The following is a 19,186-nucleotide window of genomic DNA, read 5'->3' as shown; positions in this document are numbered from 1 at the left end:
AATGTCTCTATTTTTACACCACCATAAACAAGGTGCGGAATTGCTGATGCATGACTGAGGGCTGGGCACAATTTGAACAAGTATTGGTTTGTGCTGTATTTCCCAAATTGGAATGATCGAGTACTTTCAAGCACCATCTTTCATGGAGATTATTTGTTCAGTGTGTTTCAATATCCTTCATACCTTTTATTTAGTATTCACATATCGTTCATTCAAATGCCCTTTATTCAGTGCTCATACAGTTTTCAGCCACTCATTAGAATTTATCCAGCTCATTTCTTTTCCTGTGTGGTTTCCACTTTTGTACTGTTTTCCCCTCTTTCTGATTAATTTTTATTCTCATCATATTTTGCTGCCATTCAGGACTTCATGTATTCTTGCTTTCTCTGAATGTGGCACAATGAGTTTATACATACTTAAATTGATGCTGTATTTTCCTTTGGTATCTCGTAACAATTGTTGTATTAGAAATGACGGTGTGAATGCATCTGATACAAATGTGAACATGCTGCTTCTATATTCCAACTATTACTATGACAGTGAACATATATTTCTAACACTTTTTACCAGGCAGACAAAACTGGATCATCTCCTGGGTGCTTTTGCATGAAATCTAAGTATTCGGAAAGATTTTTTCATAATAGGTTTTGACTTCAATTACAAGGTAAAAAAATACTATATTTAAAATGGTAATTTCAATAATGGAGACTTGGTTTGAGCTGCTTAGTATTAAATACCATGCTGTTGGTTATATTCTGGTTCCAGGTAGAGACTAAGGTAAAAGACATAGGACTCTTAAAACTAAATAACTGATTGTCCCGGTTTGAAGTAAAACTGAACCGATTTTCTGTTCTGTAACTTTACATCCTAGCTAGGCCTCCTCTAACTCTCTGAAATTAACGGCATATTGTGGAGAAAACTGCTCGTTCTCAGAATAAGCCCAATGTTTGTGCTCCATGCCAAGGAACGATATGCAGAGAGGCCCTTGCTTATACTTATTGCTATAACAACCAAGGTCAGCCAATTTTGTTATTTGCCCCCTTAGGGGGTCGGAAACGGAAAAAAACGTAGAGGGGTCACATCTGTAGGGAGGAGCGGACAGGACAGGTGACCCAAACCTGACCCACTGGGGTATTCCATCCCATCTGCCCCATGCTCAGTATAAAAGCTGAGGGATCAAAGGGTCAAGCCCCTTCCTGAATGGCCGATGTCCAGAGAGGACTCTGTTCATCTGCCTTTGATCCTGATCCATGTGTTCCTGACTCCAGAGCTGGAATCCAGTTCCCATTCATTGCTGAGTCCAGTCTGGGACTTCCCCAGTGCCTGCCGGTGACGTGACTGTCATCCTGGGAGCTTGATACGGTTTTGTATATATTGTATCTATTTCATTATTTTCTTCTTTATTTTTATTTTAATATTAATTCTTCATTAAAGTAGTTTAGTTCATTCTAAACTTCTGAATCTCCTTATCTCTTTCTCCTCCTCTCTCCTCTTTTTGCGGGGGGGCAGAAGGGAGGGGAAAGGGCCATCTGTCGGTCTGGTTTTGGTAAATTCGGCCAAAACCACGACACTGATGTACAAAATCTTCCCTTTGATTGCCACAGCATTGTTGGCAATTAAACTAAGCTTTCTAACATTTCTGTTGTTTCTGAAGTTTTCTCAGGACAAGCAGTGTACATGCCCCACAGCGCACACCCGAAATAGTTCTAGGGCTGTCCCTCCTTTGATCTCTTGAAAAGCAGTTCAAGGTGGTGCTTTGCTCCAGCAATCATCTGTTGATACAGATTACCCTGAGGAATGGGAAATATGAACTAGACTGTAATTTTAGGGAGTTTCTCTGGAAAAAAGAAGTGGTGAGCAATTCTACTGCAGGACACACTGTATCTCAGATGAAACACTCCTTGCTGGGCAGCGCAGGAGGATTTAACATTAAGAGTACACTGCCGATTTCTGCAGCAGTGGCCAAAGATCTGCCTTTACTCCTTTCTCCCTGCCAGCTTCTGATGCTCTTGGCTGTGAGGGTAGTAACCATGTTCTCACTGCACTCTTCCTTCAGCACAACTGAACTTCAGGTCCTCCATAGTCTCCTTTATGGAGCATATTCCCAAGCTGTCTCTGTGTAGCATCAGGATGTAACTTTGGGAAGGGAATATGGGAACTGGCTACGATCTATCTGCAGAAGATGAAGAGCGGAATGGAGATTCACGGAGAAGTAAGGTAACGGGATGGTCCAACAGCAACAGCCGGAGCAAATTAATTGCTGCAAAGGATGGTCATGCTTACGGCTGTGCACTGCCGGCCCGTCTCGTGCCAGTCTGGTGCCTGTCTGACTCCTTAGTGAGCCAATCCAGATCGCTAATTGGGATGGAAACCACTCGCTTTTTTGCTGAACAGCCTTCCTGCTCCTCAGTGGACTGAAACTGCTCAGCAAAGGATGAATTTGTTGTTAAGGACTAGCACACACGAAGTTGGAAGAGGGGAGAACAGGCCTGCCTTGTTTCAGCTGCAGTCAGTTGTATGGCTAAGCTTGTCTCGTTTATCTGCACCTTGATTAGAGGAAAAAAAGTCCTACTTTTAATAAGGCTTAAGATGAATCCTGCTTCGGCAGGGGAGTTGGACTAGATGATCTTTATGGTCCCTTCCAACTCTAAAAAATTCAGTGAAATTCAGTGAATGCTGTGGTGAGAGTTCTGTGACTGGTGTAAATCCACTGATGTACATATTAATCCCTCAGTTAATGTCTGTTAATTTCTGCTTGTTGCTGTTATTTTTTTGATGGTAAAGCAGGGTGCCAACTTCCACATAGATGGCTAGAATATGAGGACCGAACCACACGTTGGTATCTGCAGGCTACCTGAAACTACAAAGCTTGAGGAATGTTTAGTCCCAGTTTACCACTGCCCAACAGAACTCGAGCACTCTAAGGGCTGATGGTTGCCTTTTGACTTCGCCCTGTGACAAGGAGGAGTCAAACAAAAGCTATTTAACAAAGTCAAGAAGAAATAAAAATCCTCTCTTGGAGCTGGAAAATGCATTTGTGTAGAAAAGGCACTTCAAAAAATCTTCTGACAGTGGGATGTTTTAAAATCCCCCACAAAAAAATGCCAGTTACTAGGGACTTTCCTAGCATTTCCAGATACTATTCATATGCAAAAATTTTTAAAACTCTTTCTCTCTCTCTTTTTCTTTGTTTCATGAAGAAAAAACCATCTGAATCGAGCGATAAAGTGGAAATTCACTTTTTTTTTCTTTCTTTCTTTCTTCTCTAACTCACAAAGCTCTAGTAAAAAGCTGCGCCCATAATGATTCTGTACTTGTGCCTGTCTGGTGCTTGTTCAACTTGATTTCGTTTGAGCAGACACCAAGCAGGTCGACAGAGAACTGCCACCTGCCCTCCTGGAGAAGCAGCCCCTCAGACAAAAGCTGGAATAATGCTTGTTCTGCAGTATGAACGTTTGCGATTCCAGGCTAGGAACAATTTCAGCCTTTGCAGCAGACAGATGCTGTGAATGCTGGACAGCTGGCACGGAGCTGAGCTGTGTGCCACAGCCTGGGCGGGCATCCCCTTTTTGTCCGTCTTGAGCCCTCTCTCTAGAATGGCTGGTTTTGTACAATATATGCTATATCAATAATCTCTTTTGCAGTAATCTAGCAGATTGCAAATCAACAATAACAAATTGATAAATAATAAACAGTTGCAACATTGAATATCTCGAGTAACAACACTGAATTTTTTCTCCCCAAGCTCTATACTTCTCAGAGGTAATTACACTTCAGAACACACCACTCAGTATTCCCTTGTTATCCATTTATTGCCAGCTCCTGCTGTTCTGTACTTCCATTTTGTCTTTGGTTGAGGGCAGAATTTGCTCAAGACAACCTTAGCTTCTGAATGACTAACTGAAAACTATTTCCTATCATTGAAAGAGTAGTATAAGTTGGAAAATAAATGAAATTTAACAAAAAAAATGCTTGAGATGGGGCAAATCCTAACTTTGTGTAACATGAGCATTGGCAGCCAGGAAAGGAAGAGGGGTGTGGATTCTGTAGTTATGCAAAATTGTATTATTAAGTTTAGATATTTCTAGAGAAAACTTATAATTACCTTTTGATAAATACCAACAGAGAAACTGAGGATTCACTTTTCATCTGAAGTTTCAAATGGAAACATTAGTCTTATCTGCTAATACTACTGTAATACTGTTGTTCTTAGAAATTTTCTCTCTCCTCTCTTCCATTTTGATAAGGTCTTCCATATCATGTTTTACAACAAACAACAAGTGATCTTACTTCGACTGGCTTCTTCTCAATAACTAGCAGCATGGTGCTAAATTTAAGCAAATGAGGGAAATTAAACTTTCATTCTGAACAAGTGAAAATTTTCTCTGAATGCTGATGACATTTCCTTGGGAGAAAACCTTCCTACCACCTCCCAGCGTGCACTCTTTCTACTCCAGAGACATCTGTTGTGATAGTATCTTACTAGATCATGAAGAAAAACAAAGAGGCATTTCTGCAAAAACAGTTTATACATTATAGTGTGCAGAGTTTAGACCCTTTAGCCAGATTTTAAAGTAGCTTGAACTATTTGGTATATGTTAAAATGCATGAAATGGTGGTTTGGGAAACGCAAGATTTGATGCTGTAAGCTGTAAGATCATGCAGAAACTTTAAAATACATATTACGACACTTTAAAATACACGTGCTTTTATGAAAAACACCAAAGAATGTCAGTTCTAGTATCTGAAATTTACTGGTTTTCCTGAGTTGGATGAAAAAATCTAAACCAGAGATTCATTCTCTTTCTCTTCTTCCCATTTTTTTAATTTTCCAAAATTTAGCTTATTTTCCTGTGGGCAGCAGTAGATCAATCCCAACTACAGTAATATTGGCCAGCTTTCTTTTCAAGGTCAAAGGTCTCTATATACTGTGCACGTCTATAAATCAACACTATATATGCACTACTTGAGTATCCTGACCCTGTTTTCAGTGATTAAAGTAGAGGATTAGGTATTAGTGACTGCTGGTCTTCACTTATAATGTAGAAGGATGTGCTGTGCAACCTTTAGAAAGTCAGTCAGGGGATTACCTGGTTATCTCCTGCTTTTCAAGGTGACCTAAAAAGGACTTGAATTGGTTTTGGTGGTTTCTATTTCTGAAAAAGTGTTTCAGAATTGGGTTGTTTTTTCCCTGCTTTTCTCTTTTTTTTTTTTTTCTTTTTAATTTTTTTAAACTATCAAAAACATCATCTGTATTTTCTTTTTTTTCTGCTAGAAAAGTCATGCTTGAGCCTTTTAATTTTATACAATAAGAGCTTTACGTGGAGGCATGGAACCGTTACCTAGTATGACTGTTGTTTTATTTGTTGAAGTTGAATGAATATTTAAAGAAGGTAATGGAAGGGAGGTGGGACACAGAGAGATAGGAAACAGGATTACAAAGTCAAGCAAAAATACATTTCCTTCCCTGTTGCTTGCTTGTGATATGCTTATTTCACTAAGTCTGATACTCAGCATCTTTCTAGATAAGCAGATACCTCATCTTTCATGTAATTTAAAAACAGGGAGGAAAACCCCCTTTTGTCTATCATTTTGTTTTTGAAAGAAAAAAGCCTTTGGTGTAGTTGTGTGTCTCAAAGAAACGTGTGGGTGGGAAGGCATAACCATACAGACCTATTTCCCGTTTTCACCTTCAAGTATGACAAACAACAATTTGCCTTGATTTGTTTTCTACCTTTGTTTATGCATCCAGGAAGATGAAGCCAGTACTAGAATACAAAGAAAGAGTAGATCCTTGTTTTACCCGGATACAGGTAAAGTGCTTGGGAGGTTTTTGAAAGGCTGTATTTAAACAGGCAATATTCTTACTAAAAAGGCTTTTTCTACTAGAAAGATGGCTCTGTTTTATCTTGGTCTTTAAGAGGAAGTACCTGTGACACTATCTATTCAGGCTGCTCTTGTTAGACTTTTATTTTTAGATTTCCCCTCCCCCTCTCAAAATACATGAGAGAACTTAAAGTCAACCTCATTGTTTTAGACAACTCCTATGATGTGTGGGAAGTCCTAATACATAGGTCTGTAGGGTTGTAGTTCTGCTTTTCTCGTATCGTATAATGCATAACTTCCAAAAGATCGTATGTTTTTTAGGGCATGTGCAACCAAACTGCAATAGGCAAAGCTGTAATAGCACAGTGAAGACAGAGATCTTTTTTTCCATCCCTCAGTTTGCCCCCAAATTCCACTGCTGAATGGACACTAAACCCAGTCAAGGAACCGTCTATAGAAACAGCAGATTTCTAAGCAGGTAGGGTAAGATACAGCTACAGAGAACATGTCTGTAGATCTCATCATGCGACAGTAGAGCTGGCCTGCCGGGGGGATGAATAATGTAGCAATGCTTCTTATTTAAATGAGATTTAGTTCAGAATAAATAAAAGTACAGTGTTCCCTATGAAAAAGGGTAAAACAGCAGAGGAGAGGACCGATTTTTTTTTTTTTTTTTTTTTTTTTTTTATCCCCCCCTCTCCATCTTCTGGACACAAAGAACTGGGTATTATTGACTAATCTCTCGGGCAGACGTTTGACTGCAACTGGGCCCATAATGCTGAAGGATGAACAAAGCCCACAAGAGGCTGTTTAGTTTGTTTGCTGGTATTTTTACTTCTGTTTGTAAGTTAACTCTTATTCATTCTACAAAAACAAACCAAAACATTTATAAACTGTCAGAGTTATGTTTTCTAAGTAATAACTAAGAACTAAAAAATATTTTACTTCTAATAAGTAACCTTTTTTCGGTCTTGTATCAATAATTTTTAAAAATCTTTATTAGCGGATGTGCAGCCTGTGATCACTAACAGCAGACGGCTAGCTGCTTTAGCATACAGAATTCTGTGCGGGGTTTCTCATTTGTACGCCAAAATTTTTTGTAAACAGCTTTTATGGTTGAACTGGAAAGCTCACTGGAGGCAAGATGCTAATATGAAAAATCAATCTGAATTGTATTAGACAGCAGGACACAATGGTTCGAAACATATTTCCTACTATAATTTGTTGCTTTGTTGATCTGGCAGGTTACATGAGTGCTAAATACATGTAAATAACTTTTTGAAATAGATCTTCTGTTGTGTATTAGAAACTTTCTCTGTTCTGTTCCATTCTCACCCCCTTGTAAGCTTTAACAGGAAACTGCAACTTAAACATCAATGGCTATGTTTCCATTCTTCGCAACTGTTTCTCAGCACACTGCTTGTTAGAATTGTTTGTTAAGTACCAACTGGAATGTCCTATTTCAGACCTATGTTGTCATCATTTTCTGTGATGTACTGAAATAAATAATCTCAGGATCCCTCATGCATGTACCTTTCTGGTACAGTGACTTGTGTAAACAGTCACCTGAACTAAAAAACCTTTGTATGTTCATTTTAGTTCTATCTGGAGAAGCACGAAGATGTTCAGTTCTCATTATAGGTGGAAACAAGCTGGACAGAATAACCAAGAACTTGAAACAGAATCAGGAACACGCTACTGTGTTACTGTTTTAAGTAGCATTGTGTAAAATAAGATGCTATTTGTTTGTACTACTTAGAAATAGGGTGAATTTTATATGGAAAGAAGTGCCATAATGTTAATATATTTTGATTAAGATGACAGAATATATTTTCAGATGCTATTCCAGGTCTTTCCATAAAAAAGTAGGGCTGTGTAGGAGGAAAAAATATAACAAAGGTATTATTTCCCAACTCCATAGTACAACTATAGTGATTCCAAAAGCTCGTTTTGATATAACTGGGTGGTGTAAATCAGCAAATCTGATGATTCTGCCTGACTTCTCCCTTTGTCAGCACGCCCCTAGGTGTTAATGGTGTGCACACAGACCGGCTCGTACAGGCAGAATCCCCATTGCCCTCTCTCCCCTCATCTTAGGCTCTAGTAGGGCTGGTGAGTGGGTAAAGTTCACCAATACCTGAGAATCTGCTGTGAGTATTAAATGAATATCATGAATTTACATCATTTACAGCAAATTGTTCACCAGAGGACACAGTATACTCATTAACTCAGGCTTCAATGGTAAATGAGCAGTGCAGCCCTTCTTCTTATGCCTGAAATATGTTATTTCACTTTTATAAAGGAAGATTTATGTAATCAGATTTTCCCCTGAATACTGTAAACAGCAATGCGACACAGATGCGTGTTGCCATTAATGAGAAGGGATTGCTTTCAAAAGTTATCTTGAGACTACAGCATAAATGAGAGCTTCAATTACGAGTAGGACAATTCTGGGAATTTCTGGTTTTTTTCCTGATGTAGTTGTACAGCCATTGCAGTGTGCAGCACAGCCAGTGGCTCTTCAGTTCCTGGGAGCTCACCTGAGCCCACGCACGGGCCAGGCTGCATCCCACGGAGCTACACCTCGTCTAGCAGGTACCTGTGGAGTGCTCCAAATTTGCAGGTTGGAGTGGGGGGGAAGAACACCACTGGATTACCCAGAGGCAATCGCCCACCAGCACCATTCGTAAATGGAATGGTAGGACGCTGGGGTATGGTGGCCATCTCTGGTTCCCAGGCTACTCCAAGCCTCCCCTGCCTTGGCTCTCCTGGTGCACTGCAGCCAGCTGCTCTGCGGGCTCGACATGGACAGTGCCTGTCTTACAGGACTGTCTCTATATGTCACCAGTTGTCTTTGTGTACTAAATCTACACAGATATAGTACAGGAGCTTACATCAGGGACAGGTATGCTGTCATTTAAAAACACTCTTTCTGAAAACTAAGATGTTATTGTTCATGGGCTAAGGTTGCATAGACTGTTGGCATCTGCAATTTGGTTCCTAGAAGTGCTAGGCAGCTCTTCTAAGCTTAACATCTGCCCTTTACATTTTGTTGTCATGGCAATGGCACAAACCATATCCTTCTGACTAATCTGCTTTGCTTTTCTCCATCTAGGCTTTAAGGAGGAGAAAGAACCATAGACACAGTTTCCCCCCTTCTTTCCTCTACTGCCTCCAAACATTTTCTCTCCTCATGCCTTTCCAGAACTGCTGGAGGAAGCAGGAGTTCTGTAGGAAGATAGACAGAATTTAACCTTAGCAACTGACTGTGCTGTACTGTCTCCCGCCCGAAGAGCACAGCAACAAAAGGCTGCTCTGCTGTAAAAATGAATCCAATTTACTGACTAGAGAAGTAATAATAATGTAAGTAGTAAATATGAAGGATTTGAACCTAAAACGCTGACCCTGATTTTAATATAATATGTGCATTTATACCAGATTAATGTCAAGAAGTGATGTTTCAATGAAAGGAAAAAATAGAGAGGCAAATTACTGAGAGCTAGCAGTAACCTCAGCTGCTTAGCTAAGTTTCTCGGCACTTTTTCAAGTGCTTATTACTCTGTCCAATTGCATGCTTCCTGGTCAGTGTTTCTTCTTGTCTCAAGATAATTTTGGAAATGTCAGCAGTCTGAGCAGAAATGCCACGTTCCATTGTTACTTCTCTAAGGGTGAGAGACTTGGGACGGTCCCTGTGGCCTAAAAGCAAAGGTGCCAGGCAGACCCATCCCTGCTAAAACTTCTGCTCTTTGCCCTTCACAATGCCTAAGATTGCCCAAAACTTTGTATTGCAAGTACGAGAAAGGCAAGTTCTCACTTCTTCCACTATTTCCATCATTATTTTCATGATGCATCTAAGATATTTGTGTAAAATGTTTCAGGTGAAGCTCAGAATAGAACATTTTCGCCATTTTACAACAAAAATGAGTCCCAGGGAGATCTTTCAGATAGGGTGTGCTTGGCTGTGGTGCTGGTAGGAATAATTATCTCTAGATTCAGCACAGGAATCTTGATCGTAATGAGTCCTTTGCTGTCTAGCAAGCAGCTGCACAAGCCGTTTGTAAAGTGTGCATTGCTTCCTCTTCTAAGGCTGCTATTCATTATAAATCTAGTTGCATTTCTAATTAAACATTAGTCCCTCATTTTGCCTTTTGTCAAGAACTCAAGATTGCTTTTGAATGGCTTTTGTGTGTTCTCTAATTTTAACGATTTTATTATTGCCATTGTCATAGTATTTAGGAACCTGTACCATAGGTCAACATATTACTCTGCATACTTAGTTATAAATGCTGGTTTCCAGCATTATCTAGTTGGACAAGTATTACTAAACATGATTTTAACATGTTTAACATGTTTTAACATGATTTGACTCAAAATCATGAATAAACTGCACTCAGAATCATGTATTGAGGTTGAACAGCTTTGTGTGTGTGCACGCTGTACCTGTGCCTAATATGTCTGTGTGTGTAGTATAGAGAGGAAGGAAGAGGAGTGAACTGTGAAATTTCAAAGTGCTTGTGCTAGAGAGCAAAGCAGAGATAAAGGTGGGCTTGTGGTAACTAAACCTTCAGAGAAAATCAAACCAACACTGTTCACAGAGTCACTAGAAATGAAAAAGTGTTTACAAATGCAGCTTCCTCTCCTATTTAGGAACCCAGTCCTTCCTCCATCAAAGTCAGTGAAAACACTTGCTAGTTTTATAGCATACCCTTTCAGTCTCCCTTTCTCTGGGTGCTATGTTGGGACAAAAGGGACTGTGGCGCTGTACTGTGCACATCAGTCATGTTTTTCTGGTGTTGTCTCATGAAACTGTCACAAATTAGCTCAAATTGCAGGAGATAGGAATCTGCAAGTGCATCCAGCTGTGGGTGGGGAGCCAAATATCCAGTTCTAAACTTCTCATATAAAACACAAACAGTGATGCATTAAAAAAATTAGACCTGTAATTACATAATTTGCATACTGAAATATAAGGACATTACAGCAGATACTGCCTATACTATGCATCATGTAGAGTTCATAGTCCGTTAATAATACTTGACAGTTAATAACAAGGACAGGATGTCAGCTGATGACAACTACTACAGCATTTTTTTCCTGATGTACTGACCTAACCAATAAAGAAATAAATTTAACAGCTGAAGCTCGGGAGACTGCCTGTGTAGCTCTATAGAACATGCAGCCCATACTTTGGCTGAAAATGCATTTATCATCTATATTCTAAAAATTAGAAGTTGTAACATAGTATTTTACACAAAAGCACAAATACCTGTGTCACAGATTTCTTAAGACATAGTTTAAGTTATTTGCCTTATCTAAAATAATAATAATAATAATAAAACCTTTGCAAGAGTCTGGTCCTACTCCAACCTACAGGAATTACTTTGGAAATTGGAATAGACTGTGGGTGATAGTGTTAAAGGTCATAAGAAATCAGGCAAAGTTCCAATAGTGAAAGTGCTGTTCAGTATCAGGTAGTTTGCATGTGTATTTTGAAACTGAGTGAGTAGCTTTTTATCTAAATACAGGTTATCTGCTGTCTTGATATAATGGAGCAAGGCCAATGTTATTAGTGATGGAGAGAGCTGTTATGCTTTTTTGCTCAGCTGGAAACATTTTACTGCAAAGCTCAAGACTGAGATCCTTTTCAATAAGCAGTATAACTCTAGCACCACACATGTCCTCTCAAGAAGTTCATAGTGCTTTGGACTGCAAACCTACAGACCTTTGCAGCCCGAGGGAGCAGAGAGATGTTGCTGCTGGAGAACACTTGCTAAGTCAGGGCCTTACAGCGCTGCAGGGTGATAGAGAAAACAAGATGGGTGCGTGTCACAACTTGTGCGGTGCTTCTTTTCAGAGGCAGCAACCAAGTGAAATGATGGGTTAGGCTACTCCACATGGACCTCTACTGTTGCTTTATCTCGAGAAGGAAAAGGCCATCTCTGGTGCTGGCTCTGCTGCTGCTGTAACTAGTGTATGGTGACTGTAACCTAGCTGTACAGTTGTAATGGGGACAGCTAGGCATTTTGGCTTGTTCTGGAATTGTGACTCAGATTCTTGCCACCTGAGAAACCACTTAATCAGAAATCACTTAAGACCCCCCCCTTCTTTGGCTTTTCTGGAATAAGCCTCCTTTGCTTTGCGCTCTGTGGGAAACGCATCATAACGTAATTTCCAAACATGCCAGAACTTAAAGGGAATGGCTTTCATGCTGGCCGTTTTCACACTGGCTGTTATGTAAACTCGTGTGTGTGTGTGTGTGCCCAAGGCCTGATTACTTGTCTCAGTATGCAAAGTGTCACAGAGCATGCAGAGCTGCCAAACTTCAAGTTTTGGTAAAAACTTTAGAATAAAAGAAGCAGTGTGAAGAGAAGAAGGAACGGTGAGAGACTTTAATTTTATAGAGCCTGCATGTAAGTATGTATACCAGTTTTTCTGCACGTGCACGTTGTGATGGTATAACCATAAATGCACAATCTTTTAGGCCAGGAACACACCAATGCAACTGCTTGTTTCAGTGCCTTGAAATGCTCTTTCCAGAGGTACGCTACTGTGTGAGAATACATTTATGAAAGTGATAGAGCTGTTTCTCAGCCCTTCTGTGGTAAAGTGTGCCAAGACCATGACAGAAAAAATAGTATTAACCTTTCTGCAGTTAACTCCAAAAGCACTTAAGTAAATTTGGTGTTTAAGTAGTACTGAAATTATTGGATAGTGCTGCTACACAAACCAAAAAAGAAACAAAAAGCAAATTTAGTTTTAAGTAATATGAGACTGCTTGCATAACACTGGAAGAAAAAGTGGTAACAATGGAAATATTGTCACATTGTAAGAGGCCACCATTAGGTATAAAGAATAGAAAGACGCACATCCATAAAGAGAACAAAATAATTGGCAAGGTCATGCTAAGATTTTCCAGACCAGTATATTTATATATCAAATAAAGAAAATGTTTTGCAAGCAATATAACTGTCACTTAAGTACTTATGGAAAACACCGTCAAAGAAGAGAAAAAACCCAAACTTTCATTAAACTCAGATGCATATCTGGTTTATGTAGAAGATAGATGTCAGGAAGTAGGTGACTAATGAAGTGGAACTCTGAGAATCCTTGCCTTAGATAGACAATTATTAGAGAAACATTCAGCCAATCAAAATAAATATCATTTTGCAGAAGCCTAACAGAAAAATCCCTTAAACCACTCATAGCAAACAATCCCGGCTAAGCATAAAATAGCAAACATGGTAATGATTTGCAGGGGTTCCTTTTCAGGGTGCTGCTTTAAGCCCCAAATATGTATTTTTATTCCGTATGTCTGAAAGGTGGTAATTACATTTGTAATGAACATGAACATCCATAAGCACTATACAGTCTTATTTTTAAGAGCTCAGTGAAACAGATACAAGTGCTGTGACTTAGCTCTGTGTGTATCTGAGCAGCATGCATTAAAATGTGAATTGTTGTTCCACAAAGTAACAGACAGTGGAATTATTGTTTTGAATTATCTTGTTGAAGGCTTAGTCTCCCCACAGCTGCTTGGAGTCTATAGCAACCAGGACAGCTCTGAGCTGTGCACAGGAACAAACTATGTTCAACAGAGGTTGGTCACTACCTTTAGAAACCAGTAAGAGTATGTATTTTACCATCTGAAGTAACAACCCACCTGCAGCAGCTTCCTGATTCTTTTCAGGTTGTGTATCAAAAGAAGATTCTTCTCCTGTGAAACCCGGTCCAGCTGTTCATCCACTTGTATTAGCAAATTCTGTAAAAGGATTGTTGCCATTGCTTCATTGTTGGATGCAGCCTCCCTAAAGAATCCATGAATGAGAACCACACGTTTAAAGTGTCATAAGAAGTGTCAATCTATCTGTACAGAAAATTATAATCCGTTCAGAAATCTAGGCAGTAAAAAAAGGCTTTAAATATATGTTGACTTGCATAGGTAGAGGTTTATGAATAATTGATTTTATAATCCTTTTATTTATATTCACGTAGATATGCAGCTAGAAAGGGTGAGGATGTTCTTAGCACAGGCTATGGAGTCAGCCAGGGGAAAGACAACCGGAGTTTTCTAGTCCCTGGTCCAGTGAATATTTAAATATTTTTAGCCCACTTCCCAGAGGGAATGAGGCTTGTGCCTACTGTCCCTCTCACTCTGTCAGTCACACAGATATAATTTCTGAATTTGCTGCCTGGTTTCAGACAAAGTTGACAGTGGGCTTGAAGTCCAAAATATAGTATGTTCTTACAAATTTCATAGAAAACTGGCAGGTTGGTAGAGGAGAGGAATCCAAATTAGTGCCTCCACTGAGGAAAATGGCAGTAATAACTTGCTCCAGGAGGCAACAGCCAGATGGCCAGTCAGCAGATATATATCTTCACACCAGGCACCAGATGAGCCTTCGCCCAGCCAAACTATTTGGGGATACAGGAAGGCTCTGAAGCTACTGGTGAAGGGTATGTAGGGGACAAAGGACACAAACACACACACAAACCAGCTTTGCTGGTTCTGCTGTTTATGGAACAGCTTGGTACATGAAGAGCAATAACATTAGCAGGCAAAATAGAGGACAATAGACTTTGGACTGCATGACACCCTTGTCCTTGGAATATTCTCTCTCTGTGCCTTCCAAATGGCAGATGCCTGTTTGAGATATGTCTGCTAAATCTGGCAAAAAGATTTTAATGTTTGCTGTGTTCCTACAGCCCCATAAACACTGAGCTATAAACTGTAAGGAAAGATTATGTTCCTTAGCAGATTTTTTTTTTTTTTTTTCAATAGTCTTCTGGATTTAGCTTGAAAAATTGAGATATCTCTTCCTAGTATGACTAATATAAACATACAAACTTTTTTTTTTTTTTGCGTTCATTTCTGAATTTTCTTAAGAGAACTATCCAGTGAATTAAATTCAAATTTGGGCATAAAATTGTCTTCTAGAGAACAGTTCCTCCAAAGTAGCTGGCTTGTTCGCCAAAATTATATGTCCAGCTATAACTACAGTTTTGGACAAGTGAATAATTTTATGCTGCAGGAGGTAAATGTATAACACTTCAATTGGAAACTTTTTTTTTTTTTTCCTGTGGAAAACCTGCAATACCATTAATTTGCTAGATCATTTATATTGAAATTTGTTTAGGAATAGGTTAAAATGAAACCTCATTTCCAGGCATTCCCTAAATGTAAACTTTGACTGCTCAACAGGCTAAATCCACAACTAGTGGAATACTGTTCTTGGAGTGCAGGTGCCTGCACAGCTCGCAAATAAGCACCCGAAAACCTGCCAGGTAGCGAAAGAATTGTTCATGACTGAAATCATATGAGAGGGAATAAATTTAATCCTACCAATCTTGGCTTTCTATCCATTGTGCTAGTAGATGGCGGATTTCCATGGGGAAGTTATCATCATAGAACTGGTCTACCTGCTCCAAAAACTTTATTTCCAGTTGTTGAACTTGACTCCATTGGGACATACTGCAACAGAAAAGATTAAACATATTTACTGTTGAAAGGTGGATATGAATTAATAACCCAGAGTGCATAAGCCACTTATTTTCATTGTAGTTCTTTTTTATTATGTACTTTAATATTCCTGTTTATTCTCTGTCTTTCAAAACAGATGGTACTTGGCTAAAGTCAGTTAAAGGGAACAGGGAGAAAAGTGAGCAAAACCATTAAAAGAAGTCCTAGCTCTTTCACTTGAATGGGCACCTCTGCCAATTTCCTTCCTTAATGCGAATGTTTTGGGGTACTGTATAATGCTTATAAAGCAGGGAGATTTACACAGCCTCTTTTTCAAGAGAAGTAGCTTAGGATTGTATTCTTCAAATCCAGGTAAAAACTATTCTTATGAAAGAGTAGTAGAAAGAAATTATTTTGCTGCTTTTGGTGAATTCATACCACTCTGTTTTTACCTAAAGCCACTGATGGTTGTATGTTATTGTGCTGTTCTTAGAGCCTCACGCCTTCTGTTTGGAGAGTGCTGCTTGTTTTACAACCTGAATTATTTATCTATTAACCTATTATTATTTATCTATCTATCTTTCCATTTTTAATTGCCATAGAATTCTGAGATTTGATGTTACAAAAAGAAAAAACTTGGGAAGCATAAAGTCATATGAAAACTAAGAGAAAAGAAGAGTAGGATCACTCGCTGACAGGCTCTGAAATTCTTCTGGAAATAACTTTACCAATTAAGTTTTGGCTGTTTACTGAGATACTGGAGTTAGAAGCTTGGTTGTTCCAAATTTCAGGTGTGCTGAATTGTCTCTGAATACCTTCTCCTCTCCATGGACTAATGAGATTGTTTTGAGTGAGCAGGCTCTCCGCATCAACACCTCAGCCTCAGTGACTCTCTCCGCTTAGGAGACCAGTACCTTTCTGATACCTCCACTCTACGGTTGCTCCACCTCATCATTAATCCTGCAGGTGAAAACACCATTTTCATTGTGATTTTTTTTTTTAGCCCAGGAAAGACTAAAGATAAAACATTGCCTCAGGGCAGGCTGTCCTGGGCTGTAATTCTAGATGTGTCATGAAAATAAAAAGTCAGTGGTAGGGCTGAGAACAGGCCATCGTGGGTGAGCAGAGAAGAGGGACGCCCAAGGGCCTGTGCCTGGGATCTTGGTCCTCGAGTGGGCCCTGCCCACACCCTGATCCCATACTAGAGGTTGTCTTCCCTTTCGTTGTTAATGTTTGTTCGTGTCAACAAGTTACACAAAATCCAGCCATGGACTAAAGATTGCACTGCAGTAGGTCAACATATTACATGTGTTTCGACATTTTTGATAAAAAGTTTTCCTGAAAAGAAGATGAGATTTCATCAAAATCGATGTTTTTATAGAAAATTAACCATTTTATAAACCGCTTTTCTATTTCCAATTGTGAATCATAGTTTCAGAATGTCAACAGTTTGAAGTAGAGAACTCATCATGTTTTCAATGCTGTGGTCTTTCATTTTGCGTTTTCTTAAGTCAGAGGGGAAAAAATAAATAGATGGTGAAGTATCTCAAGGTGTAACGGAGTCCTGAGTACTTACTCATGCAAAAGTAAAAGTGACAGGTTTTAGTTTCTCCTTAACAACGGCTAGATGGGATGATTCTCTGTGTGTGGTATGAAGGACACTTGTATAACGTCAGTGGAAATGTGCCCAGTGACATTCCCCTCCTTTTCATTACTTCCATTCAGAGAGGAAAAAAATATTGCCTGAACGTGTAATTTGTTTCTTTAAATTGCTGAGAAGGAGTAACGCATAGGAGTGTTTCGCTGTCTTTGTTGCTATACTGACGGTTACAAAGAATCACAGATCTTATTTCTTGAGATATATACAAGGAACCAAATCATGATGCATCAATAAATCACACTCAGAAAAAAACAATAGTTTAAGATTTTCAAGCCTGTTTGCTTTCAGTGGGACATTTTATTGCAATTGCTGGTGAATTCTGGTGATTATGATATCCTAAAAAGATTAGTAAGAAAACTTTATATTATTATCTAAAGAGAAAAAATAAAAGGCAAGATTTTGTCCAGGCTGTAGCCCCTCTAGGGGCTGCTTGTAGCGTGCAGGGATGCTCACATGCAGAAACGCTTGCAAGGCACATGGGTACAGTTTGTAAATGGGATGTTTGTAACACGCTCGGTACAATACATCCCGGCACCCGTTTCCCTTTCACGCAAAAGGAATTGAACGACAAGTTGAAAAGCTCAAATATTTGCAGTTTATACAGGATCGCCCCTGAAGGCAGCCGGCGGAAACGGGTGACATGTAGCAGCCGGTATAGCTACGTTGTTAATTGCAATATTGATAGCGCGGCTGCTTGATGTCCCACTTTTTTATGCGGCCAAGCGCTCGCTTAAACGCTGCCGGCTTCGCCTGTGAGGCTCTGCCTGAGGCTGCCATCCGCGCTAACCGTGAGCTCTCTCCCGCCCCGCCGGCGGGGAACCCCCTTCGCCTTCCCCCAGCGCCTGTCCCTTGCCACAGCGGGACAGAGACAGGACGGCCCGGACCCCCTTCCCCCGGGGCGCCCCACTTGCCTGCGCCAGCGGGTCCCGGCGGCTCCCTGCTGCCCGGCGGCTGCCTCCCCTCCTGCCCGCTCCCGGCCGCCGCCGCCCCGCGCTTTATGCCGCGCCCGCCCCCAGCCCCGGCGGCGGCCTTCCTGTGCGTCAGCCTTCCACCCAGCCCTGAAGAACACCCAACGAGCACCGGACCCCCCCCCCCCCTCCCAACCCCACACCCGGTTTCTCGGTGCAGTTGTGGTTCGGGTTCGGGGCAGGCATCCGAGAAACGGAAGCTATGGGAATTACCTAGGAAAAGTTCAGGGGAGGGAGGAGTTTATTTGTCTTTAGGCGACTTGAAAAAACATTAAAATCTTTGCAGTTTGTGCTACGGGGGCAGAGAGCTGGGGCCCGCTGTGCTGGGGGCCATCAGGCCCCCGAGGAGCCAGGCTCCTGCTGCTCCGCTGAGAGGCATGGAGCCACCAGCTTCCCCACACACGTACTCACCATCCGATTTCTGTTATAACGGATGCCAGTCAAAAGGTGAAAGGCAGCCCTTCCAGGAGTTTGGCAGTAGAATGTGGAAACGACGTGTGCGGTGGCTTCTTACAGCATTCCTCACTCCAGGTAGTACCTGGGATGCCGGAGCTTCTCTCCAAAATAAAAGGTCCCTGTCCCAATGAGTTAATGGTCCACATCATATCCATAAACAATATTCTTACAGCAAGGGTTATGGTAACAGAGACATGTTCCCAGTATGTCCCCATATGTTTCCCATGTTTTTTCCTTGAGGAGGTATATTATTGGAAAGAGGATTTCTTCAATAGCAGGTGCAATGCTGCTAAAAGCAAAGTGAGTGGAAAATGCTAAATTATGACTGTTTCAAGTCCATCTTACGTCGGCACAGAGCTTGAGTGGTAGGATTGTGGCTCTGATGTGATGCGAAGCAGCTGCAATTTGCCCTAAAGAAGATCCTTTTTGAGTGCCTGTTGTTTGATTTGTCATGTTTTGTCTTACCAGGAACCCCAGTCATGAGCAAGGCTTTTCTGTTCCTGGCTGTGCAAACCTGGAGTAAAAGGCACACTCACAGAAACCGCCAGGGAGCCGACCGAGTGGCATTACACCCTCTGTGCACTGGGAGGAGCATGAAATCTCGTTCAAGTGAAAAAGCCAGGTGCTGGAGATGCAGTTAAGAGGAAGGTGTGTGTCCCTGTTGATGTGTAGTTATTATTTTCCAGATAGAGTGGAGGGAGAATTGAAAGCGAGGTGAGAAGCTTTGATACTTAGGCAACTTATACAAGATTGTATACGGGTGTCAACAGTTGACCCGTGTCTGAGTATCAGCTGGGTAGACATCATATTCACTGCACG

At 40.6% G+C, this 19,186-nt stretch overlaps 1 protein-coding gene across 1 annotated transcript in view; it reads right to left on the bottom strand.

Annotated features, from left to right (window-relative positions):
• STAT4 (signal transducer and activator of transcription 4) overlaps positions 1–17,906 on the bottom strand; it is a 42,115-nt gene extending 24,209 nt beyond the window's left edge. The window contains exons 1-3 of the mRNA XM_074145621.1: positions 17,855–17,906; positions 15,167–15,295; positions 13,487–13,631 (exon numbers count right to left, since the gene is read on the bottom strand). Of these exons, the coding sequence (XP_074001722.1) occupies positions 13,487–13,631; positions 15,167–15,294 (273 nt within the window). The 5' untranslated portion in view covers position 15,295; positions 17,855–17,906. The remainder of the gene's footprint in view (positions 1–13,486; positions 13,632–15,166; positions 15,296–17,854) is intronic.
• Between the last annotated feature and the right edge of the window lie 1,280 nt (positions 17,907–19,186).

Source organism: Numenius arquata, chromosome 3, assembly GCF_964106895.1.
Source record: "Numenius arquata chromosome 3, bNumArq3.hap1.1, whole genome shotgun sequence".
Taxonomy (NCBI): Eukaryota; Metazoa; Chordata; class Aves; order Charadriiformes; family Scolopacidae; genus Numenius; species Numenius arquata.
Note: the sequence above shows the minus strand (reverse complement) of the source record. Positions and strands in the feature narration are given on the sequence as shown.